We start from the raw sequence: 25,535 nt of genomic DNA, 5'->3' as shown, positions 1-25,535 counted from the left end.
GGTTTCAGATCATCACTCACCACTTTCGAATTGTATAAAGAGTAGCAGCCCATTAAAGTGTTGTTAAGAAACAAAGTCCGTATGTATTTTGCATGGTCGTTGCACATGTTGATAATATATGGACAAGAATAGATGGTGTGTTTTGATGAGCGTCATATTGAAATCTATAATATGCTATATGGCAGTGTTTCATTTTAGTTGCGTTCTGTGGGATTAAATGCAAAAATGTAGTGTAGTGCTTCACTTTGTTTTTTAGGAAAAGAGGCTCCTCTTACTGGCTAGAATATTTTCTGTTGGTAAACTATCTGTTTTAGCCTCCCAGTGAGCAGAAAGGAAATTGTTTTTTTTTTTTTTTAAAGACGTCTTGTAACATTTTCTAATTATCAGGAAATTATTAAGTTTGAGAGTGCTGTATATTATGAAACGCTTAATGATGATCCGTGTCAGTCAGTGCTTACTAACTGTGAATGAGTGTTTGTATAGGGCAGAGTGTTGTCCAGTGTTCAGATTATGTACATAATCCCTTTAAGCGCAGACGTTTTTTACCAGTTTAGGCTCATCTTTGTGAAAAGCAGGTCTACTGTTAATTATCTTTTCCGGTGGTAGCCGTCTTTGTGGGTATGTAAGTTCTTGGCTTTGATTTGAAAGATGCCTTTCAGTGTTTTTTTCCAAGGCGAGTACAGTAATTGTAACCTTTAAAAAAGGGCCAGTTTTTTCCTTTTAGCTCTGCTTCTCGTGTGTCCCAAAACAGCTTCTTTATATCAGGATTCTTTCCTCCCCTCCCAACCGTACCCCCCACACCGATAACCACCTAATTGGTTGATAAGCTGGTGGGGTTTCTTGTTTTTTGTTTTCCCGGTCAAAGGCGCTCATCCTCACCCTGCTGGCAGTGTCCTTGATACCTGCCCCTGGGGAGGACACAGCCTTTGGAGAAGGCAGGCTTGGATTTGAGTCGTGATTCTGCCATAGGCCCGTCCTTTGAGTTTGTTTTCTTACTTGTAGACTCCAGATCATCAGAGCTGCCTTTTAGGGCACACGGGTTCCGTCTTTGGTGTCCGGCAGCAGTAGCGGTGAAATGAACGGGAACTTTGGCTTCCGTAGCGCCTGAGGTTCTAAAGGCGGACGGAGCCGGTGGGGAGTGGACGGAGCCGGTGGGGAGCCGGTGGCCCCAGAGACGAGAAGAGGAGCGAACCCAAGCCCTTCCCACCCGGAGCCTCTTTGTTTTGGGGGACCCTTGGCTTCTTTTTCACAAAAAGTCAACTGTAGTATCCTTACATTTTAAACCCTTGAAATTAGGGTTGAGAAGTGAGTAAAACTGGTTTTTGGAGCCACTGGGACAGCTTGAGTTAAGCTTTTGGGTGCTTCAAGAGAAAGCTCTTTAGCGATGACAGTTAAGTAGCCATCAGGTGTTCAGAATGTGGTTAGCCCCTCGAGTATCGAAGTATCATTTCCTGTGGGAAAGTTGTCATTATCTCTGTAAATCAAAGCGGATCTGATTACTAAAGTCATTCCTACCTTTAAATTCAATGAATTCTACTTTTCTTTTCTATTTACAGAGACTCATTGAACACCTAGTCTCTGCCAGGCCCTGTCCCTAATTGATTGATTGTCTACCGTCAGAGGAGATACTGAATTCTAGAATCAAAGAGCTGTACCTGGTAGCCTTTTATTTATTTATTTTAGAAAGAGAACATAAGCAGGGGGAGGGGCAGAGGGGGAGAGAGGCCGGGGGTGGGGGGGGTGCGGTGGGGGGAGAATCTTAAGCAGCTTCCATGCTCATTGCAGAGCCCCACACGGGGCTCAATCCCATGACCCTGGGATCGTGACCCGAGGTGAAATCAAGAGTCAGATGCTTAGCCGACTGAGCCCCACAGGCGCTTCCATGTTAGTCTTTTAATCGAATGAAAATCGCAAAGCCTTAGAGGTGTGCTGTCTAGTAAGGTAGCCGCCGGTAACTGGCGGTAACTGCTGAGCACCTGAAATGCGGCCGTTCCGAACTGTGATATGCTGTTAGTATAAATTACACACTGGAGTTCAAGGACTTAGTTTGAGAGAAATAAGTAAAATAGCTCATCAGTGATTTCTATATTGATCATATGTAAAAACAGTACTATTTCTAGTGTATCCAGTTTAATAAAATCTATTAAAATGTCACCTGTTTGTTTTCCTTCACATGGCTACTAGAACACTTAACTTGCATTATATTTTTATTAGACACTGCTGTCTTACAGCCTCAGTGATTGGGCAGAGTTAACTCATCTAGTTAGGACTCCTGTGGCTAGTGCAAATTACAGATTATCTTACTGTGAAAAAGGCAAATAATGTTTGTTTTGACCACAATGGTAGGTAATTCAAACAGGTTTGAATTAACACCCAGGACTTTGAAGTGTTTATTTTAAATTAAGCCTAGGTTGTTAATCTGGGGGAATAGCTTAGCATTTCAAATTTGAGATATTTTAAAAGTGAAAAGCTAGAAATACATACCCACTGATGGAGTGACTTAACCTATTTTTCCTTTTTCCTAAGCATTGACAGATTGTTCTACATCAGTGGTCCCTGAGGGCCCCAGTATTTTATTGGGGGTGTGTGCAGGAGGTAGGGGGCAAGAGTCATCTCTATGTGTAGATTGGTTTGCTACATACAGTAAGAGTGACTCTTCATTATTTAACAGACATTTGAGCAAGTACTCCGTCAGGCTGTGGGAGTGCGTGGGCGAACAAGGCACAGCCCCTGAATACAACTACAGACTTTCTGTCTGTTGTTCTGTTTTGTTTTGACTTTTTATTTGGAAATGATTCCAAAAGTACAGCGGTTACAAGAATAAAAATTAAGCAAAGAAGACTTTCTATCCTTTGTCCATATTCACCTATCATTAACATTCATCCCCTTTTGCTTTATTTGTTCCCTCTCTCTGTGCGTGTGTGTTTGTGTACATGCGTGTGTGTACACATACATGGTGTATGGATTCTTCCTGAATCGTTTGAGAGTCAGTTGTCATGCCCTTTACCCCTAAATATTTCATTGCCTAATTCCTAAAACTCATCATCTGTCATCTCCATTTCAATTTTGTCAACAGATTGTTTTCTAACACTTTCCCCACCTCATATGGGATCCAGTGTAGGATCAGTTATTAGGTCTAGTTGTCATGTACTCTGTCTCCTTTAATCTGTGATACTTGTCTTGCCTTTTTCTTTTATGACATTGAAATTTTTCAGATGACATCCTCACCCTGTCCCCACCCCTCTTTTTTTTTTTTTTTTTTTAAATAATAGAACATTTGTCATTCTGTGTTTGTCTATTTCTTCATAACTAGTTTCAGGTTCTGCATTCCCGACGGGAATAGTATAGCATAGAAACCATATTACTCTGTTTTCTCAGGGTCACATCTGGAAGTGCCCACTGTCTGTCTTTCCCTCATTGATGTTAATTTTGACCACCCAGGCATGACATTGTTTGATTTGTCTACCACATAATTTTCACCCCTTGAAACTAATAAGCAGGTCTTTGGGGGAGATATTTTAAGACCATTCATGCATCCTACTCTTCATCCAAATTTCCTCCAAGATGTAGCATCCATTGATGATTTTTGCTTGAAGCGGTCTCTAGTGTGTTGTCTGCAAAATGATTTTTTTAGGTCTTACCACTCCTTGTGTGTTTACCAGTTGGATTCTACTAAACAAAACAAAAGCCCTCCCTTCTCCACTTATGTATGTGTGTATTTAATACTGATAGCGACTCATGGGTTTCTCTTTTCTACGGGCCTGTAATTCATTACTGTCCTTAATTATTTGGGTACTCCGATTGTCACAGGTTTGGCCAATGGGTGCCTCTTCAAGCTGGCTCCCAGGTCCTTATGACAAGCTCCCATCATTTTCTGAGTACTTCCCCACTTTGGCATAACAACACGTTCCAGGTAGAGCTCCAGTTTTATATGAGAGTCCTTTAGATACACAGGCAGCTTCAGTATAATGTGTTTGGTGTGTCCATGGAGATAAGCCCAACCTGCTGTGGCAGCATAATGGAGGGTCCTCTAGCACAGCGTAGGGGAGGAGAGGCCTGGCAGCAGGACTCGGGAGGAGGTTGTCCGTAGAAGCCTCCTTAGAAGGAGCACCATCAGTACCAATATGGACAGGATCATTGTGGCTCCGAGAAACCGTGCGTGTGTGTGGTAGGGGGAGGACGATACGAAAACATCTAGGGCAGGTGGATGATCATAGTCGAATGCCTGAAGAGAAGGTGGCACAGGATCACACCCGGCTCTGCTCTGTTGGGACGCAGAGTGGAGGCGACATGCTCAGTGCGGCATCTTGTAAAACCAATATTCTGGCCATGATATGGAGGGACGAAGGCAGGATCACAGGTGAGGGCACAGCAGGAAGTTGCAGCTATAATGCCGATGACCACAATATTCAGAAATACCTTGAAAAATAGTAACTAATGCCTTCTGACTTATTAATGTTTGACGTAGGAATTTGATGACAGCTCTACCGTTCTTTCCGTTTTATAGGTGAAGTTTCCAAGGCATACGAGTTGAGTATATTTCGTAGAGACTAACAAATTGCAGAACTGGGGTAGAAACCCTGACCGCTTCATTTCACACTCTAGTTGGTCGTACAAGAATGGGAAGTCAGGGATCGCAGTCGGGTTTCTAGTATCGTTAACTGACTCCATGGTGGTGACATTCATGGACAGAACAGAGAGCATTTGAGGAAGGGTTGTGGTGAGGGTTTCCCTTTTGAACATATTGACAATTATCTTTGGGCATATCCAGATGGTGCTCTGGAGTAGGCACTTGGCTGTATGCGTCTGGAGTCTCAGAGAGAGCATGATGTTCAAGATCCCAGTTTGGAAATGATCAGCCTTTAAATGTTATTGAAAGCTTACTAGTAGATGTGATCGCTGTTTAAAAGGATGTAGGGGCGTCTGGGTGGCTTAGTCGGTTAAGCGTGTGACTCTTTATCGCTGCTCAGCTCATGATCTCACAGTTCGTGGGTTCGAGCCCCTCTTTGGGCTCTGTGTTGATGGCACGGAGCCTGCTTGGCGTTCTGTTTCTCCTTCTCTCTGCCCGCCCCCCCCCCCCCCCCCCGCTTGTGCTTGTGTTCTCTCTCTTTCTCTCCCAAAATAAATAAACTTAAAAAAAAAAAGAATGTAGAATGAAAAGAGGAAGCAGCTTAGGGCAAAAACCTAGGAACCTTAATGGGACAAAAGAGGTGGGAAGAAACCAGGCTAGGATATTGTCACAGAGGCTTAAAAAAAAGCAGCAGCAATCAGTACTGTCAGATGCTACAGAGGTCAAGGGTGCATAGGGACCAGAAAGTGTATCCTCTGGATTTAGCATCAGGGAGATGATGGCATGTCAGTGGAACAGTGATAAGAGCTAGATAAAAGCAGACTAAGCAATGAATTGCAGGGAGCAAAAGAGTGCAGGGTTGACATGAAGCCCATCTGGGTACCTATTGTAATCCCCAACTTGTCAGTATTTCTTCATGTTAATTAGACCTCTTCCATGTGGTGGCTGGGAGTTATTAAAACAGTAACTAATAACTCTTTTTTTTACCTGTGGTTAGGCAGAGTCTGATATATAGGGGCTCTGTGGCCACTTTGTAGACAAAAAGAACGTACGTAACTCTTGACAGCCTTGGCTTGGAAGGAAGAAGAGAGCAAGCTAGATGTCCAGTAGAAGCCGACAGATTGCAAGCAAAATGAAATACCCTGCCTGTAATTAACATCAAGTTTGAGATTACAGGATGGTTGTTTTTCGGGTATCTACTTAGTTATAAACGAGCAAAAGTAATTGAGTAGTTGCCTTAAACATTTGTATTTCTTCATTTGTTTTTCAAAGATTCATTCACTTCTTTAAAAACATTTCTTTCACTGAAGACTTACCATGTCACATTAGTTCAGGTGTACAACAGTGATAGAACAATTACATACATTAGGAGTGTTTACTACGATAAGTGTAGCTACCATTTGTCACGATACAACGTTACTGCAGTATTACCGACTGTATTTCCTATGCTGGACTTTTTATCCCCGTGGCTTACTTACTTTATTTATTTTTTAAGTTTGTTTATTGTGAGAGAAAGAATGAGAGAGCACATGCACGTGAGCACGGGAGGGGCAGACAGAGAGGGAGAGCGAATCCCAAACAGGTCCCACCCACGCTGTTATCACAGAGTCCACCATGGGGCTCAGTCCCAGAAACCCTGAGATCATGACCTGAGCCAAAATGAAGAAGAGTTGGACGCGTAACCAACTGAGCCACCCAAGCTGCCCTGACTTAGTTATTTTGTAACGGGATGTTGGTACCTCTTAATCCCCTTCATGTGTTTTGCCCATCCCCTTCCCCCTCTGGCAGCTACCAGTTTGTTCTGTTGTGTTTCGGAGTCTGTTTCTGTTTTCTTGCTTGCTTATTCATTTGTTTTGGGTTTTTTTTAATTCCACATGTAAGTGAAATCATATGGTATAGGTCTTTCTCAGAATGGTTTATTTCACTTAGCATAATGCCTTCTAGGTCCATGTTGTTGTAAATGACGAGATTTTACTATTTTTTTATGGCTGAGTCATATTCCACTGTGTACATACACCACATGTTCTTGAGCGTTCAGCTGTCAGTGGACACTTGGGTTGTTTCTGTACCTTGGCTATTGTAGATAATGCTGCACTAAGAATAGGGGTGCATATAACTTTTCAAATCAGGGTTTTCATTTTCTTCAGGTAAATACCCAGCAGTGGAATCACTGGATTGGATGGTATTTATATTTTGAGTTTTTTGAGGAATCTCCATAGTGTTTTCCAGGGTGGCCGCACCAGTTTACATTCTCATCAGTAGTGTACGAGGGCTTCTTTTTCTCCGCGTCCTTGCCAATACTTATTTGCCTTTTTGATATTAGACATTTGACTAGAGTGAGGTGATAATTCATTCCGATTTTGATTTGCATTTTCCTGACGACCATTGACATTGAGCGTCTTTCCACGTGTCGGTTGGCCATTCATATGTCTCTGCAAAAATGCCTATTCGGGTCTTCTGCCCGTGTCTTAATCAGAATGTTTGGGTTTGTTTGTTTGTTTGTTTGTTTGTTTGTTTGTTTTGGTGTTGTATGAGTTCTTTATATATTTTAGATATTAGCCCCTTACGAGATACATCATTGGCAAATATTTTTTTCCCCTTCAGTGGGTTGTCTTTGTTTTGTTGATAGTTTATTTTGCTGTGTACAGGCTTTTTACTTTGATGTGGTCCCCATAGTTCATTTTCTCTTTTGTTTCTCTTGTCTAAGGAGACATATCAAGAAAAGTGTTGCTAAGGCCAAAGTGTAAGGCATAACTGCCTATGTTTTTTCTTTTAGAAGTTTTATACTTTCAGCTCTCACATTGAGGTCTTCAATCTATTTTGAGTTTATTTTTGCATGTGATGTAAGAAAGTGGTCCAGTTTCATTCTTATGCTTGTAGTTCTCCAGTTTTGTTTTTTTAGCACTGTTTATTGAAGAGACTTTTTCCCCATGGTATATGCTTGCTTCCTTTATTGTAGATTAATCTGTTTCATTGATCTCTGTGTCTGTTCTTGTGCCAGTACCGTACTGTTTTGATTACTAGACCTTTGTAGTATAGCTTGAAATCTGCGATTGTGATAGCTCCAGCTTTGTTTTTCTTTCTCATGAGCCTTTCGTGGTTCCATACAAATTTAACGATTATTTGTTTAGTTGTGTGAAAAATGTTGTGGGTATTTATGTATTTATTTTTTTTTATTTTAGAGACAGCACAAGTGAGAAGGGCAGAGAGGCAGAGAATCAGAGAGGGAGAGAATCCCACGAGGCGGGGGAGAGAGAGAGAGAAGTGGGTCTCACTCGAAGCACGGTTCCTGTCTTTACCCGAAATGGGGCTCGAGCTCACATGAAGTGGGGCACAAGCTCCCATAAACTGTGAGATCGTGACCTGAGCCAAAGTCAGATGCTTAAGAGTGAGCCAGCCGGGTGCCTTGCTGTGGGTATTTTGATAGAGTTTGCAGTGAGCCTGTAGATTGCTTGGGGGTAGTGTGGACATTTTAACAGTATTTGTTGTATAACTTCATGAGCATGGTGTTATCTTTCCATTCGTTGGCATCATCTTCATTTTATTTCATTAATGTCTTACAGTTTTCTGAGTTACAGGTCTTTCATCTCCTTGGTTAAGTTTATTTCTGGGTATTTCCTTCTTTTTTGAGGCACTTGTAAATGGGCTTTTCTTTCTCTGCTTTTTTATTAGTATATTGAAGTGCAACAGATTTCTGTATATTTTATATCCTGTAAAGTGACTGAATTCATTTATTCTAATAATTTTTTGGTGTCCTGTGTGCGGTTTTTTTTTTTAATTTTTTTTTTAACGTTTATTTATTTTTGAGACAGAGAGAGACAGAGCATGAACAGGGGAGGGTCAGAGAGAGGGAGGGAGACACAGAATCTGAAACAGGCTCCAGGCTCTGAGCTGTCAGCACAGAGCCCGACGCGGGGCTCCAACTCACGAACCGCAGGATCATGACCTGAGCCGAAGTCAGACGCTCAACCGACTGAGCCACCCAGGCGCCCCAGTGTGCATTTTTTCTATATGGCATCATGTCATCTGTGAATAGTGACAGTTTTATTTCTTCCTTACCACTTTGGATGCTTCTTATTTGTACTGTCTAATTGCTGCAACCAGGACTTCCAGTCTGTGTTGAGTAAAAGTGGTGAGAGTGGACATCCTTGTCTTGTTCTTTTTTTTTTTTTTTTCCAACGTTTATTTATTTTTGGGACAGAGAGAGACAGAGCATGAACGGGGGAGGGGCAGAGAGAGAGGGAGACACAGAATCGGAAACAGGCTCCAGGCTCTGAGCCGTCAGCCCAGAGCCCGACGCGGGGCTCGAACTCACAGACCGCGAGATCGTGACCTGGCTGAAGTCGGACGCTTAACTGACTGCGCCACCCAGGCGCCCCCATCCTTGTCTTGTTCTTGATCTTCGTGGAAAAATTCTCACTTTTTCACCGTTGAGTGTGCTGTTAGCTGTGGGTTTTTCATAGATGGCCTTTATTATGTTGAGTTATGCTCCCTCTGAGCCCACTTTGTTGAGAGTTTTTATCATGAGTGTCTATTGAATTTTGTCATCTATTTTTTTCTGCAGCTATTAGGATGATCGTATACTTTTTTGTTTTTTTTTAACGTTTATTTATTTTTGAGAGAGAGAGACAGAGTGCAATCAGGGGAAGGGCAGAGAGAGGGAGACACAGAATCCGAAGCAGGCTCCAGGCTGAGCTGTCAGCACAGAGCCTGACGTGGGGCTTGAACTCATGGACTGTGAGATGATGACCTGAGCTGAAGTCAGGTGCTTAACCAACTGAGCCACCCAGGCGCCCCATAGGATGATCATATACTTTTTATCTTTCATTCTGTTAATGTGTGTCACGTTCATTTGTTGTTGGATCTTGAACCATCGTCACATCCCTGGAATAGACCCCCGTTGATTGTGGTAAATGACTTTTTCAATGTATAGAATTTGGTTTGCTCATATTTTGTTGAGTTTTGTGTCTATATTTATCAGGGATACTGCTCTGTTATTTTCTTTTTTAAATTTTAATTTAAAAGAATCTTTTATATTCGTATTCGAACGAGAGAGAGAGTGAGACATAATGTGAGCAGAGGAGGGGCAGAGAGAGAGGGAGACAAAGAATCTGAGGCAGGCCCCTGGCTCTGAGCTGTCAGCACAGAGCCCGACACAGGGCTCGAACCCACAAGCCATGAGATCATGACCTGAGCCAAAGTCAGTTGTTCAACCAACTGAGCCACTCAGGCGCCCCTTAATTTTTTTTTTTTTTTAATACAGTTGATTCATTTATTATTTCTGAGAGAGAGAAAGAGAGCACAAGCTGGGAAGGGGCAGAGAGGGAAAAGGAGACACAGAATCCAAAGCGGTCCAGGCTCTGAGCTGTCAGCACAGAGTCCAACGTGGGGCTCAACCTCATGAACCGCGAGATCATGACCCGAGCTGAAGTAGGACGCTTAACCAACTGAGCCACCCCGGTGCCCCTTCTTTTCCTTTTTTTTCAAGCTTATTTATTTAGTGTGTGTGTATGTGTGTGTGTGTGAGAGAGAGAGAGAGAGAGAGAGACAGAGTGAGCGAGCGGGACAGGGGCAGAGAGAGAAGGAGAGAGAGTAGCTCAAGCAGGCTCTGCACTGTCAGGGCAGTGCCCAATGCCGGGCTCGAACTCAAGAACTGTGAGATCATGACCTGAGCCAAGGTTGGACGCTTCACTGACTGAGCCACCCAGGCGCCCCTGTAATTTTATTATAGTGTCTTCATCTGGTTTTGATATCACATTAATGCTTCTTTCATAGAATGAATGTGGAAGTTTTCCTTCTTTTTTTTTTTTTTTTTGCATACTTTGAGGTTAGGTATTAAGTTTTTTGTTTTCAATTATCTATTTTTTTTTAATTTTATTTAAGTCCAAGTAGTTAACATATAGGTATTCAGTCTTTAAATGTTTGGTAGAATTTACCTTTGCAGCCATATGGTGGTGGACTTTTGTTTTGGGAGAGTTTTTTGATTATTGATTTAGTTTTGTTACTAGTAATCACTCTGTTCAAATGTTCTATTCTTCCTGATCCATTCTTGGAAGCTTTTTGGTTTGGGGAATTTATCCATCTCTCCTGGGATGTCCTGTTCCTTGGCATATCATTTATGGTAGTAGTTTCTCACAAGCCTTTGTATTTTTGTGGTGTCTGTTATTTCTCCTCTTTGATTTCTGATTTTATGTACTTGTGTCCTTTTTTTTTTTTTAATGAGTCTGGCTAAATGTCTATCGGTTTTGTTTTTTTCTTTTCAAAGAACCAGCTCTTGGTTTTACTGATTCTTTCCTATTGAGTTTTAGCCTCTACTTCCTTTATTTCCACTCTGTTTCTTACTGTGTTTACCTTCTAGTAACTCTGGGCTTTGTTCTTATTTTTTCTAGTTCCTTTAGGTGTAGAGATTTTTCTTGTTCGTTGAGGTAGGCCTGTTTCACTATGAACTTCTCTCTTAGAAGAAGTGCTTTTGCTGCGTCACAAGGATTTTGAACTGTTGTGTTTTCATTTTCATTAGTCTCTAGGTATTTTTAAATTTCCTCTTTCATGTCCTTGTTGATGCATTGATTATTAGCATATTTTTTTTAGCTTCTGTATGGTCATGTTTCTCTATTTTTTGTTGTTGCTGTTGTTACTGATTTCTAGTTCCATATCATCGTCATTAGAAAATATGTTTGAGGGGCGCCTGGGTGGCTTAGTCAGTTGAGCATCTGACTTCGGCTCCCATCATGACCTCACGGTTCATGAGTTCGAGCCCCACGGCGGGCTCTGTGCTAACAGCCCGGAGCCTGCTTGGGATTCTGTGTCTCCCTGTCTCTCTGCCCCTCACTTGCTTGTGCTCTGTCTCTCTCTCTCAAAAATAAACAAACACTAAAAAATTTTTTAAAAAAGGAAAAGAAAATATGTTGGATATAACTTCAGGCTTCTTAGCTTTATTGAGAATTGATTTGTGGCCTAAAATGTGATGTCTTAGAGAATGTTCCATGTGCACTTGAGATGAATTACGTATTCTTCTGTTTTGGGATAGAATGTTCTGTATATGTTTGCTCCATCTGGTCTAATGTGTCATGCAAAGCCAGTGTATCTTCATTGATTTTCTGTGTCAGTGATCTATCCATTGATGTAAGCGGGATGTTAAAATGTCCTACCGTTATTGTAGTACTCACAGTTTCTCCCTTTTTGTTTGTTTTGTGTATTTAGGTGCCCTCATGTTGGGTGTATATTTACAATTGTAATAATCTCTTGTTGGATTGATCCCTCTATTATTACATGATGTCCTTCTTTTCCTTTTGTTTCAGTCTTTGTTTTAACGTCTGTTATGTCCAATAGAAGTATTAGAAGTATTGCTACCCAAGCTTTTTCTTTTTCTCTCTCTCATCTGTATGGAATGTTTTCCATCTCTTCACTTTCAGTCTGTATGTGTCTTCTTGTCTGAAGTTAAGTCTCTTATAGGCAGCATAGAGATGGGTGTCAATTTTAATGGATTCAATCACCTTGTGGCTTTTGATCAGAATATTTAGACCATTCATATTTAAAGTAGTTATTGATAGGTATGTATTTATTGTCATTTTGTTAATTTTTTTGATTGCTTTTGTAGTTCTCTTGTTTATTCTCTTGCTCTCTTCCCTTGTGATTGGTAACTTTAATACTATGCTTGGATTCCTTTCTTTTTAGTTTTTTTTTTGTGTGTATCTATTACAGGTTTTTGTGTTGTGGTTACCAAAAGGTTCATATAGAACAGGAATCCTAAGTATATAGCAGTCTATGTGAAGTTGATGGTTGCTTAAGTTCTAATACTTCCTAAAAGCACTGCATTTTACTTTCCTATCTATCTTTTCTGTACATTTTATATCTTTTTATTTTGTGAATCCCTTAATTTTTTAGATACAAATAATTTTACTCCTGTTAGCTTTTAACCTCCATACTAGCATTGTAAGTCGTTGATGTACTATATGTTTGCCTTTACCCTTGAAAGTTTTTCCTTTCATAATTTTCTTAACTCTGGGTCTTGGCTAAGACCCTTTAACATTTCTTGTAAGGCTGGTTCACTCGTGGTAAGAGAGGTCAAAGTGGTAAACTCCTTTAACTTGTTTGGGAAATTCTGTCTCTCCTTTTATTTTGAGTGATAACCTTGTATTGTAGACTGTTGGTTGTAAGTTTTTTCCTTTCAGCAGTTTGAATATATCTTGTCCCTGTCTTTTGATCTGCAAAGTTTCTGCTGAAAAAATCAGCTGATATCCTCACGGGTTTTTTGTTGTTGTACCTAATTGGTACGTTCATAATTGGTTTCCTCGTTGCTTTTACGGTTTTTCTCTGTTTAATCTTTGACATTTTATGTTTTAAAATGTTTTTCGTGTTTATTTTTGAGAGAGAGAGTGTGAGCAGGAGAAGAGCAGAGAGAGAGGGAGACACAGAATCCGAAGTAGGCTCCAGGCTCTGAGCTGTGATCACAGAGCTGGATGTGGGGCTCGAACTCACGGCATGATCGTGACCTGAGCTGAAGTCAGACACTCAACCGACTGAGCCACCCAGGCACCCCTAATCTTTGACATTTTAATTATTATGTGTTTTGGTATGGACCTTTTTGGGTTTATCTTGTTTGGGGCCCTCTGATTCCTGGACCCGGATGTCTATTTCCTTCCCTGGGTTAGAGAAGTGTTCAGCTATTGTTTCTTTATGTAAGTTTTATGCCCCTTTCTCTCTTAGCTCCTTCTGAGAATCCCTATAATGCAAATGTTAATATGCTTGATTTTGTCACAGAGGTCCCTTAACCGTCTTCATTTTTGAAAATTCCTTTTTTTTTTTTTTTTTTGATCCTCAGTTTTGAATGTTTTCTCTTACCCTGTTTTCTGGATTGCTGATCTCTTCTTCTGCATCCTCTAATCTCCTGTTGATTACCTGTAGTGTATTTTTTGTTTCAGTTATTCAGTCTTTCAGGTTTTTAAAAATATTTTTCTTGAAGTTCTTAGTTCATCTACTCTCTCAAGTCTGGTGAGCAACTTTATGATCGTTACTTTGAAATTTCTGTCAGGTAGATTGCTTATCTCATTTTGATTTAGTTATTTTCTTGAAACTTTGTCTTAATTTTGTTTGTGTATATTCCTCTGCTCCCTTTTTTCTTGGATTTTCTGTGCTTATTTCTTATGAATTAGGTGGAACAGCTCCCTCTGCCGGTCTTGAAGGAGTGGCCCTGTGTAGGTACATCCCCTGTGCAGACTGTGTGTTCCACGCACGTTTGGCTGGCTGGCTGGCTGGAGCGGTAGTGCGCGTGGTCTGTGGGTCCCGGGGCGCTCTGCATCAGGGCTGCCCCTGTGGGCGATGCTGGTGTGGAGGGAGAGGCGTCAGGCTGCTTTGCAATTAGCCCCCTTGGTGAGATGACTGGAGCCGTAGCGGAAAAAGGCCTGGCGTGCCCCGGTGTGCGCCCCACGGGGGCTGCCCTGTTTGGATGGCTGGGGCTGGTATGTGCTTGGGGGCCGGGACTAGCCAAAGTGGCAGGGCAGCGAGAACACCCGGACCTTGCTCTTGGGTGGACTCCCAAGGTGGAGAGGGGAGGTAAACAGCAGAGATCACCAGCATTTCCAACCCCTGGGAGAGTTCCAGTAGTTACCCCACTGTTGGGTGGACGTTCTGGAGTTAATAAGTGGTTTTTCTTCACTTCTCGTCTAGTTATCTTTTAAACTGCAGCTTATTTTCTGTGCCCCAGGCAGGTGAATCTATGCATCAGTCTATCAGTGATGTCACTACCGCATCCTGTAACATCGGGGTGGAGTTGCCCTTGGTAGCGTGCCATCTGTCTCTCTCGCCGTTCTGATTGAGGTTTCTCTAGCCTTTATTGTGCGTAAGGTGTTCAGTCAGCCTTCGGTTCTTGTGGAGGAATTGATCTATATGTAGGTGTAAATGTAGTGTGTCAATGGGAGGAGATGAGTTCAGGGTCTGCCTGTGGTGCTTTGGATCTTGGACCGATCCAAACATTTTTAATTTTTAAAACATTGATTGTAGTTGTCTACATTGCCCCCAAGTAATGCTATAATTTAAAGTTTTGGGGCTTATTTGCAAGAAATAGAAGATTTGGTGTGGAATGACCCTCCCTTATGTGTGTGGTTTAGATACATATCTTATAATCATGGTTTCCATGGCTCTTATGAAAATGCAAGTGTTTACTTCTTATACTTAAAAATATTTGACTACGTAGTGAGTGAACACAGCAGAAATATTATGAGATTGTATGGTGTATTCTTCATTGTTCCTGTTAAAAAAATGGGAGATATGTACAGTTTAACCTTGAACAACACAGGTTAAAACTGTATGGGTCCACTTATATGCAGATTTTTAAAAATTTTTTATTTATTTTTTTATTTAAAGATTTTAAGTAATCTCCACACCCAACATGGGGCTTGAACTCAAAGCCCCGCCATCCAGGAGTTGCATGCTCTACCAACTGAGCCAGCCAGGTGCCCCTGTATGCGGATTTTAAAAAATAAATATAGTCCAGGGGTGCCTGGGTGACTCAAGCAGTTTAGCGTCCAACTTCGGCTCAGGTTATGATCTCACAGTTTGTGGGTTCGGGCCCCGCGTCGTGCTGTCTCCTGACAGCTCAGAGCCTGGAGCCTGCTTCGGATTCCCTGTCTCCCTCTCTCTCTGCCGCTTACCCGCTCTCTCTCTCGCTCGCTCTCTCTCTCTCAAAAGTAAATAAACATTAAAAGAAAATTTTTTAAAAATACAGTACAGTGCTGTAAATGTATTTTTTCTTCCTTGTGATTTTCTTAAAAAAAATTTTTTTTTAATGATTATTTATTTTTTGAGACAGAGACAGAGCATGAATGGGGGAGGGTCAGAGAGAGAGGGAGACACAGAATCCGAAACAGGCTCCAGGCTCTGAGCTGTCAGCACAGAGCCCGACGCGGGGCTTGAACTCACTGACCGTGAGATCATGACCTGAGCCAAAGTCAGCCGCTTAACCGACTGAGCCACCCGGGCGCCCCAGTTCCTTGTGATTTTCTTAACATTTTTTTCTTGAATTTACTTTTGTAAGAATACCGTATATAATACATCATTTAACATGCAAAATTTGTGTTAATCAACTGTGTACATTATCAGTAAGGTCAGTAGGAGGCTATTAGTAGTTAAGTTATTGGCGAGTCAAAAGTTATATGTGGATTTTCGACTACACGGGTTGGTGCCCCTGATCCCCCTGTCACTCAACGGTCAGCTGTATTAAAAAGTGTACTGGCTTATTGATCCTTGACTGTGCCAGTTAATTTATGATTTCATTATTATTTCACTCCTTGCCTTGTTTATATGAGTGCTTAATTTGAGTAGTGCCAGTGAGATTAGATGTTAATTTTCTACACTCAAATTGTAATCTCAAATCCTTCCATTTTAGCCTTTCTGCTGGTGGCATCAGAAGTAGGTGAAAGCCTACCTAGTTAGGTCTGGCTCATGCTGGGCCACTAGCATCATCTTTAAAAACAAAGGAGTCTACATTTTCATTTTTGTTTGCTAAGTTACTTCCTTTAGACATTGGGTTTCCTTTACTCACACTTGAAATTCAAACCTTTTGGCCTCAAAATACAAGCAGAATGTAAGGCAGACAGGACAAGTAAGCTTTGTGGTGTTATCAAGTCCTTGTTTTGAGACATTTGAAATGATTACTCTGCTTTAGAGGAGTGATGTAATAGCCCTTGGTAAAACATAAGTGATTATATTGAAGTAGCATTTCTCAAGGCTAGAAAAACTTGGTTGCCAACTAATAATCTGTAGTTTAAACTAGCTGCTGCAGTTTTTTTTTTTTAAGCATTAAAATGAAACTGAAGTTTGGGGATGCAGTTTGGCTTTTTTTGTTTCGAAACCGGTGATTGGCTATATTACATCAGAAAAGTCTGGCTGAGTTGAACTCAATTTTATAACTTTGGAATCAAATGTGCTCATGTTGGGTCTTTCCATTTTAACATATTGGTCATTTCTTTTTGAGTAAAGTGAAATACGTACTTAAATGCAACCATAGTTTCATTTCTTTTACCTTTTTATCGAAGTATTGTTGACACACAATGTTACATGAGTTTTAGGTGTATAGCACAGTGATTAACTTTGATTTCTTTCAATAGAAAATGACTGCGGTGTTGGAAGATCATTACTATCGGAAGGCCGGTTAGCATCAATTTCCTAACAGATACTTGACCACCATTTGTTCTGGCATGGCGCAAGGCAGTCCACAGCTTGATATGCAGGTTCTCCATGACCTCCGACAACGTTTCCCGGAGATTCCAGAGGGTGTTGTGTCTCAATGCATGTTACAGGTAGATTACCCAGCAACGATAGTGATGTTAAGCTACGTTTCTCCTTATTAGGGCTGGCTTTGTGTTGTAGTGACTAGAAGTCAGTTCACCTTTCTTGTGTGTGTGGAGGAGGGCAGTGGGAAGCATTCAGAGCAGGATTTCTCAGCCTTGGTGCTATCGACATTTTGGGTGGGTAGTCTTTGTTGTGGGGCCCTGCCTTGTACTTCGTAGGCCGTTGAGCAGCATTCTTGGTCTCTACCGCTAGATGATGATAGTATTCCTGCAGTTGTGACATCTCAAAATGTCTCCACACATTGATAAAGGCCTCATGGGAGGCAAAACCTACCCCATTAAGAACCCGTTAAGAAAAGAGTAAAGGCATGTAGCAAAAGGAAAAATGATTCGGTTTACAATTTGCCTTCTTACATATTGGAGTTTGTTTTATCAGTCCCCAAATTCTTATATTTGAATTTTGAATCTCAGAGTAATCATTTTAACTTTGAGCCAATGTTTAAAGGTCTATGGAGAGTCCTGTCCCTTTCTTAGTGTTTTTCTCGTTAATAAATGCTTACTAAGATGCAGTTTTAAGTATAAGGCCACTTTCTCTAGTTTAACCATAGTCCTTTGGTTTTGCTGTCTTATATTAAAATAAATCTTTCATATTGGATAAACTATGTTTTCCCATTCAAGGGACAGCAGAGAAACAGGCCTGATACTCTCTCCCTGTTGAATTTTGTGTCATCCTCCACAGGATCTTGGTGTGTTTTGGGTTATAGAATTTCCCTTTTTGGTTTACGTTTGGGTCTACACTACTATCCTGCTGCCCACTGGTCTTTGTCACACGCAGTCAGTTCAAATCGTACCTTACTGCGTAATATGCCAACACTACCTAATTGCAGTGTGAATGGCTCAGGATATCACCTAAGCCTATATACAGTTGAGGTTAATTGCCAGTAGGGACTCACAGAATCATTGTGGCAAAAGTGGTGCTTCATAGCCCTTTTACTGGGTCTAGACCTTTGGGTTGTGATTTTTGTATTATAGCTTGCCTTTGTTTTTTCTAGCACACATTCCCAGTCTGTCTTTCTGTTGTCTATTTTAGCCCCATTTTGGTCTCTGGTAGAGTAAAGGTGCTTCCCACTGGAATGAAATCAAGCAAGAGTGAGGCTTCTAGTTAAAACCGTTTCCAAGTAATCACCTTCCTTACCTGTTGTAACCAGCTCCCCCCAGCTCTGACTTTGTTTTTTCAAATTTAATTTTTCCCATTATCACCTGTATTTTTTCATGGCTTAGTGTCTTTATCACGGTTTCTAAACTGAAGGAATGGACTTTAAATTCAAGTTAATGATCATTTGTTATTACTTTACATTGACCCAAGTCTTTCTCTTCTTTGTTCCTTTGGGATTAATATAGTTTATTGGTAGAGAGACTTACCAGTTACTGGCTCTGAAAAGTTTTTCTGTTTACATTTAAAGACTCAGTAGTTTACATTTAATATACAAGTCTTAAAGTCTCTCTGAGCTGTCCTCTCAATTTACAGTCACTTTAGGAATATGCTTTTTTGCCTCAGTCTTTTCAAAACCTTTTATGTGTTTTCTTAATTATTTTTATGTCTTTATCCAACTAAATAATTTTGATTTATTCTTCATATTGACTGGTATATTTTATATCCATGTTTTTCTTTGAAGGTAGTCAGCAGGTTAAATATGACATTTCATTCTGGTGGTTTTATTTAAAAAATGCTTTCATAAAAATAATACTTAAATATCTGTATTTTTGGTTTACATTTTTTCTTGATAAGAAAATTGACTTACCTTGTCACTGTAGACACACATTTGAATAGGCTAGCAAGTCAGCCTTGTATCATTTTGAATTTGGGTCCTCTTGTGAGGATACTATTTTACTTAGGCTGCCTAATTCACTGTAGAAAACACGAAATTTCAACAGTATTAAGACAAATGTCAAATAGTGAAGTACCCACGACTGCTTTAGGTTTCATATAAAACTGTCTAGTTTTTGTTCTCCTTTTAATCCAATTGCAGAGATACTTTATTTTCACTTTTCATATTCTTTTCTCTCAGATATCGGTCAGTGACATTTTCTAGTTGGCAATCGATTTGAATCCTTTGGATCCAAATTTGCTAAATATCTAGCTTTTCTTCCTTGATCAGATCAGAGTGATTTTCAAGCAGGATAAGAAAAAGGCCAGACTGTGAGTTTTAATAATTTTCTTCTTAAATTTCAACAATTACTTTTTTCTCTGGCTCAGAATTTTAGTATCAGAAGCTTTATGTAAGGAAAAAGATACCAGTTGTGTATGGAGTTTTGATAAACCCAATTCTTCACATTTCTGAGATTTCATTTTATGAAGGTTTGCTTAACTGAATCTGCGTTTACTTCCTCTGAAGCCTTAGAACAATTTGCTTTTGGCCCAACATCCTCTCCCTTGAAATGACTGTGTTACAGTGGAAGCAGCCGTGGGAGGCAAGAAAGCAAGAATCTCAAACTGGCTCCCCGTGATTTAGTCGAGTGCTTGTTGTCAAGCCGTGTAACTCCGCAGGCATTTCTTTCCTCATGTGGAAATGAGTTGAAATAGATGAACCCAGACGTTATTCCAGTGGCAAAATTATAGCACTCAATGTTCTGTTTTGGGTTTAACCTTATGTGCTTCTTAGCAGAAGTCAAAGTGTTTCCTTTCATTTATCTATAAAATGTGCTTTTTCCTAAAATAGGTAGTAGTACACACATATGTATGTGCATATCTGTGTGTATATTTCTGAACTACAAGGTCCCAGTAATTGACAAACTTTATTATTGTGAAGGCAATAAATAACACGGTGCTTGAGGCTAATAAAATAGTTGAGATTTTTGTATTTTAACGGAAAACTACCTTATAGTATTTTAAATCAAAAAAGGAATCCTTCATTAGAATGATGATTGTTGAGTGGAGTGTCTAAAATGTCACTTTGCTATTATCATCTGTGAGTATGTGCCTAACTCAAAAAATTGAAACCCTCCAGAGATGTTGAAGGTTTACCAAGCAACCAACCTTTCAGTGGGTAAAAAATTTTGAGACTCTGGGAGTGTGAGTGAATTTCATTAAGGCAGTTGAGACCTGGTTTCCTGTTAAAATTTACCCTAACTTTGGCAAAGTCGTGGAACCATAGTTCACAAAGTGTATTTGTTTTTACTGATTTGTTTAGCTTACTCTTTCATAATGATAACTGAAGTGATGTAGGGATAAATTTGGTTTAAAAAGACTGCTTTAGAGTTTTATTGTTTTGACTCCAGGAATTTATTATAATTTTTCTCCTTCTGTAGTTTCAGTGCTTTTTGAAAACTAAAGCATGGTTGTTTTCATGTTTTTCAGTTTAAATATTAATGACGAGTATTACTTTAACTTGTATTTCAGAGCGGTTGTGCTGAGTCCAAGATTAGCCCAACATTTTAGTTTGTTGAGATGCAACAAACATAAAATGAGCCCTGGACTTGGAGTCAGAAACCTGGGAGTTGAGTCACAAAGTTCATTGGCGGGTTCCTGACATTTCTGTAGCAGTCGTGGTAGTAATAGTCCTGTGAGCTTCCGGTCTGTGGAACCGGATGAATTGTTTGGGATCTCCTGGTCAGAAAAGATGACCACGAAGCTTTGTCTGCTGAAAGTACCATTCTCTAGGACAGTTGTATTTGCGTAACCGGCAAAGTTTCACTTCCGCTATTAAGATTTGTTAATTTTGCCAACGTTCCTGTCTTTTTCCCCTAGAACAACAACAATCTTGAAGCCTGTTGCCGAGCCCTTTCCCAGGAGAGTAGCAAATACTTATATATGGAATACCATAGTCCAGAGGACAACAGGATGAATCGAAATCGCCTTTTGCATATTAATCTGGGTATCCATTCTCCTAGTAGCTACCACCCAGCAGATGGAGCCCAACTTAACGGTGGTCGAACACTGGTACACAGCTCAAGCGATGGACATATTGACCCACAGCATGCGGCGAGTAAACAGCTGATCTGCTTAGTTCAGGAACCACACTCGGCTCCAGCCGTTGTGGCTGCTGCTCCGAACTACAATCCCTTTTTTATGAATGAACAGAACAGAAGTGCAGCTACTCCTCCTTCACAGCCACCTCAACAGCCATCTTCCATGCAAACAGGAATGAATCCATCTGCTATGCAAGGGCCTTCACCGCCACCCCCTCCTCCTCCTTCGTACATGCACATACCTCGGTATAGTACCAATCCGATTACTGTTACGGTATCCCAGAACCTCCCTTCCGGACAGACCGTACCAAGAGCTTTACAAATCCTGCCACAGATTCCAAGCAATCTCTATGGGCCTCCTGGTTCTATTTATATTAGACAGACATCTCAGAGTTCATCAGGGAGACAAACTCCTCAGAGTACGCCGTGGCAGTCCTCCCCCCAGGGCCCGGTGCCTCATTACAGCCAGCGTCCTTTACCCGTTTATCCCCATCAACAGAACTATCAGCCTTCTCAGTATTCTCCCAAACAGCAGCAGATTCCTCAACCTGCTTACCATTCACCGCCTCCTTCTCAGTGTCCTTCACCCTTCAGCTCTCCGCAACATCAAGTGCAGCCTTCCCAGTTGGGCCATCCAGGTTCCCATGTCTTTATGCCACCTAGTCCTTCCACCACTCCACCCCATCCGTATCAACAAGGACCTCCTAGCTATCAGAAACAGGGGAGCCATTCGGTCGCCTATCTCCCATACACACCGTCCAGCTTACCCAAAGGATCCATGAAGAAGATAGAAATCACAGTTGAACCCTCTCAGAGACCTGGGACAGCCATGAACAGGAGTCCTTCACCTATCAGTAATCAGCCGTCTCCACGGAATCAGCACTCGCTGTACACAGCCACCACGCCACCTTCAAGTTCCCCTTCACGAGGCATATCCGGGCAGCCAAAACCTCCATTTAGTGTTAATCCTGTGTATATTACGTATACACAGCCAACTGGACCTTCATGTGTTCCATCACCATCTCCTCGAATGATACCAAACCCAACTACAGTTTTTAAAATTACCGTAGGTCGAGCAACGACTGAAAATCTTTTAAATTTAGTGGACCAAGAAGAACGTTCTGCAGCCCCAGAACCGATTCAGCCCATTTCAGTGATACCTGGTTCTGGGGGAGAAAAGGGAAGCCATAAATACCAGAGGAGTTCTAGTTCTGGATCAGATGACTATGCCTATACACAAGGTAATTTCATTTAGCCCTACTATGAAATTTCATCTTTGTGGTGAGGTGGCAGTCTCCTGTTGAAAAAAAAAAAAACACATTTCTTGGCTGTTTAATGTTTTTAATGTTTTCATTTATTTTTTGAGAGAGAAAGAGCACCAGTGGGGGAGGGGCAGAGAGAGGGGGAGACCCAGAATCCAAAGCAGGCTCCAGGCTCCCAGCTGTCAGCACAGAGCCCGATGCGGGGCTTGACCTCATGAACCTCACAAACCGCGAGATGACCTGAGCTGAAGTCGGATGCTGAACCGACTGATCCACCCAGGCGCCCCCGTATTAGCTGTTTAGTTTTATTTAAATGTTTAGTGTTGATTAAATATCGGGCAGTAGCATAGCTGTCAAGCATAGGGTTATTGCTTTCAGAGTTCTCTGTTTTAAAATATGAACATGTAGGCATGATAATGGTGACCTTATAAGGCTGTTTTTTAGGAAGAACGTGCATTGGGACAAAAATACAGACAAGCGAAATTGATATTGTCAGAAAACAAACTACAGAGTAGGAAAAAGAGGGTGGGCTGTAGTTGATCAAAGTCAAAGAATTTGTGTCTGTTTTAGAGAAAGGCCTGGAGCGTGTAATATTTATAAGCACTGTCTACTTACAAGTGGGACTGGTGATGAAGAACGTTGTTGGATTAGTTAATAGCCTAACTAAAGAAAAAGACGACAGGATTTTTTAAGTCTATTCAGATTTCAAGCTAGCTGAGAATTTATTCTTTCAGTATGTGAGGCGGATAGTAATTACGATTGTAATTAAATATGCCTGGTAGTGAACCTGTTTAAAACCCACGCAGGCGTAGTTAAAAACACAGTCTTAGGGAAACGAAGGACAGCAGAGCCAGCGGGACCTACAGAGGGTGTCATTTTGGTACGAGAGCCAAATTCAAGCAGACCTGGGAAAGGTAAGACAGCATGAGCAAGACACAAGAGTAAGTGCCCGCTCAGGTTGAGGACAGGGTTCCTTTGGAGTATTTTACGCGTTGGCAGTGCATGGAGAACTTTCCCAGTCACTGGTTCACTGTTCCTCTCTGCGATGACTCTGTCTGTAACACTGTAGCCTTGCTGTTACATCAGCGAGCAAGGATGGAGAGGTTAGCAAAGCAGTTGAAACTCGAGAAAGAGGAGCTCGAGCGCTTGAAGGCCGAAGTTAACGGTATGGAGCATGACCTGATGCAGAGACGGCTCCGAAGGGTCAGCTGTACCACGGCGATTCCCACGGTAAGTCCTCGGTGGCGGTGTGTGGATGGGAAGGTGGGGATGGTGGCTGTCCAGGTCACTCGTTTCTCTTGCAGGTTCTCTTCCCTGCAGGGGCTTTGTGCTTTTTAAACGATGGACAAGGGACTGTGGCCTTCAGTAGCTCTCATCAAACTAATGCGATGCTTGTATTTTTTTTTTCACCTGTATGAATTCCATAGATTCATCCGTATTTTCAAATAACTGACATTTCTAATCAAGGTATGGCATCTCATTAACCGTAAGTTTTTGTCAAAGTAGGAAAGTGCACCCTACTAAGTATTTTGTCATTTGTTCTCACGTGTCCATTTTTTCTTTGAAGCATGTAATATACATATAAATTGCAAAGGTTTAGAAGTTACTTATTTAAGCACATTGATTCAAATGACTTAGAACGCTATCGATATGAATCTGGGAAAGTGTTGACTATAGAGTATTTCCAGGCAGAGAAGTGTTGTTAAGTGTAAATAGTTGTAGCAACTAAGATAGCAGTATTGACCGCAGTCCTAACAGTCACTGCTCTCACGCAAAGAGTTAGACGGTATGTTTTTAACATGTTTAGCACTGCTGATGAGTTCTAAAAAATGTTAAGCAACCTGGAAAGTTTTGAAACCAGCCTCCTAAAATCTTGTGACAACACAAGCTTGCTGTGATCCGATCTGTCACTTCACCTTTGAACATTCATCTGTGCAGCAGGCCGTTTTTAGTTGATGAATGTGGTCCTGTGCTGGGTGCTTAGCGCATACCCGCCAGCGAGACAAGTAGATCTGTCAACAGATAATTCTAACCCAGTGGGGTCAGTGCTGTTTACGCTCGCGGGTGATGAGACAACTCCCCCGGCCCCTCGTCTGTGTGTGTACTCTGTGCACTTCTGCCTTCCCGTATCCTCTTCTGGAGCTCTAAATGGGTAAGTCCTGCGTCTTCTTCAGGGCTTCACCTTAAACTTGGCTTCTTTCCATAGGGACGTTCCTTCTTTTCCCAACGTGTCAAAACTGAGGGAGGTTTCTGAGCATTTCCAAGTTTAGAGAAGTAGCCGGCATGTCGGGCCTCTTGCAGACAGCATGCGGCTCTGCCTTTGTAGACAAGTTTTTAATGGAGAATTGTGGCTTCTCAGGAAATCTGGGAACTCTGGAAATTATATGCAGTTTCATAACGTGTTTTTATATGGAAGCAGGTCCCTGGTTTCCATCTGATTTTCCTACGGTGAATAGAGGGAAGGGGAAAAGGCCAAAGACCCACTCCTCAGGGAGGGCATTTGCTAAGGGAAGAGAGCACTGAGCTAACAAAGGGGTGAAGTTAAGACACGCAGACTTTCAGGAGGTAGCACATCCAGGTCTCACTCGTAAGGTGAGGTTTCTGGAGTGTTAACAGGTTAATGTGCATCGGTCTGGTGGGGCATAGATGTTGAGGCTGAGGTGTTTGAAGATTATTCTGCTGGTCCTGGGGAAACCGGTGGAATTTGCCAGAAAGAAATTATTGATAAACAGGTATATTTAGTAATTGAAAGGAATTTAGTCAGTATTAGAAAGAATTTCAAAGAATAGTGTTATAAGTAAGAAGGGAGGATTTTACTTCAAATGCTTAGAAAATTATAAAGCTGTCTTTAAATAAAAGGTGATAAATTCTTCATTTTTTTCCTCCACTCAAAATCTTCATTGAATTCTGTGACTAGGGAGGTATTGAAGAATATAACCCCCATGAGAATCTACCCTGGTGGTTGGGCACTTGGCAGTCTTTTAGGTACTTCTGGAGCATAAACAGATTTTCTTAGCATAAAAGGCATTTTCCCTAACCTAACCGTGGGCCCTGTGTTTACTGACCTATGGCTGTTGGATAATTCCTGCTAAGTAATTGACAGTATTTGCGAGACGAGAAATTTAAGCATGTGATCCCCTTCCGTGTGTGCTGCCGGCCCTAGAGTAAAAGGAGGGACTATTAACAACGCATGGGCGAGGGACAGTTCTAGCTGGATGTTCAGACAGTGGCTCTCTCTTCACTGTGAACTTTCTTATGTGTGATACCTGTGAATACCTATCTCTTGGGATTTTTGTTAGGATTAAATAATACATGGTAATGAATTTATGTAGTACCCAGCAAATAGTGAGTAGTCTTAGAAGTGTTGGCTGGACAACACTGGAAAAACACACAGATGAGAACCATTTTGCAAAACTGTAGCTTTAGGAACATGTATAACATAAGGGT

The 25,535-nt window shown here is 41.3% G+C and overlaps 1 protein-coding gene across 8 annotated transcripts in view; it reads left to right on the top strand.

The window, feature by feature from the left end:
• TAB3 (TGF-beta activated kinase 1 (MAP3K7) binding protein 3) overlaps nt 1-25,535 on the top strand; it is an 88,770-nt gene that overhangs the window by 41,703 nt on the left and 21,532 nt on the right. For 5 of the 8 annotated variants that reach the window (XM_047843503.1, XM_047843508.1, XM_047843502.1 and 2 more), the window contains 3 exons: nt 16,675-16,866; nt 20,606-22,067; nt 23,158-23,318. In XM_047843503.1, the coding sequence (XP_047699459.1) occupies nt 16,765-16,866; nt 20,606-22,067; nt 23,158-23,318 (1,725 nt within the window). In that variant the 5' untranslated portion in view covers nt 16,675-16,764. Of the gene's footprint in view, nt 1-16,674; nt 16,867-20,605; nt 22,068-23,157; nt 24,095-25,535 lie in introns of all 8 variants that reach the window. The other 3 variants (XM_047843509.1, XM_047843507.1, XR_007148884.1) reach the window with 2 other exon arrangements.

This window comes from Prionailurus viverrinus, chromosome X, assembly GCF_022837055.1.
Source record: "Prionailurus viverrinus isolate Anna chromosome X, UM_Priviv_1.0, whole genome shotgun sequence".
Classification (NCBI taxonomy): domain Eukaryota; kingdom Metazoa; phylum Chordata; class Mammalia; order Carnivora; family Felidae; genus Prionailurus; species Prionailurus viverrinus.
This window is presented reverse-complemented; position numbering and strand designations above follow the sequence as displayed.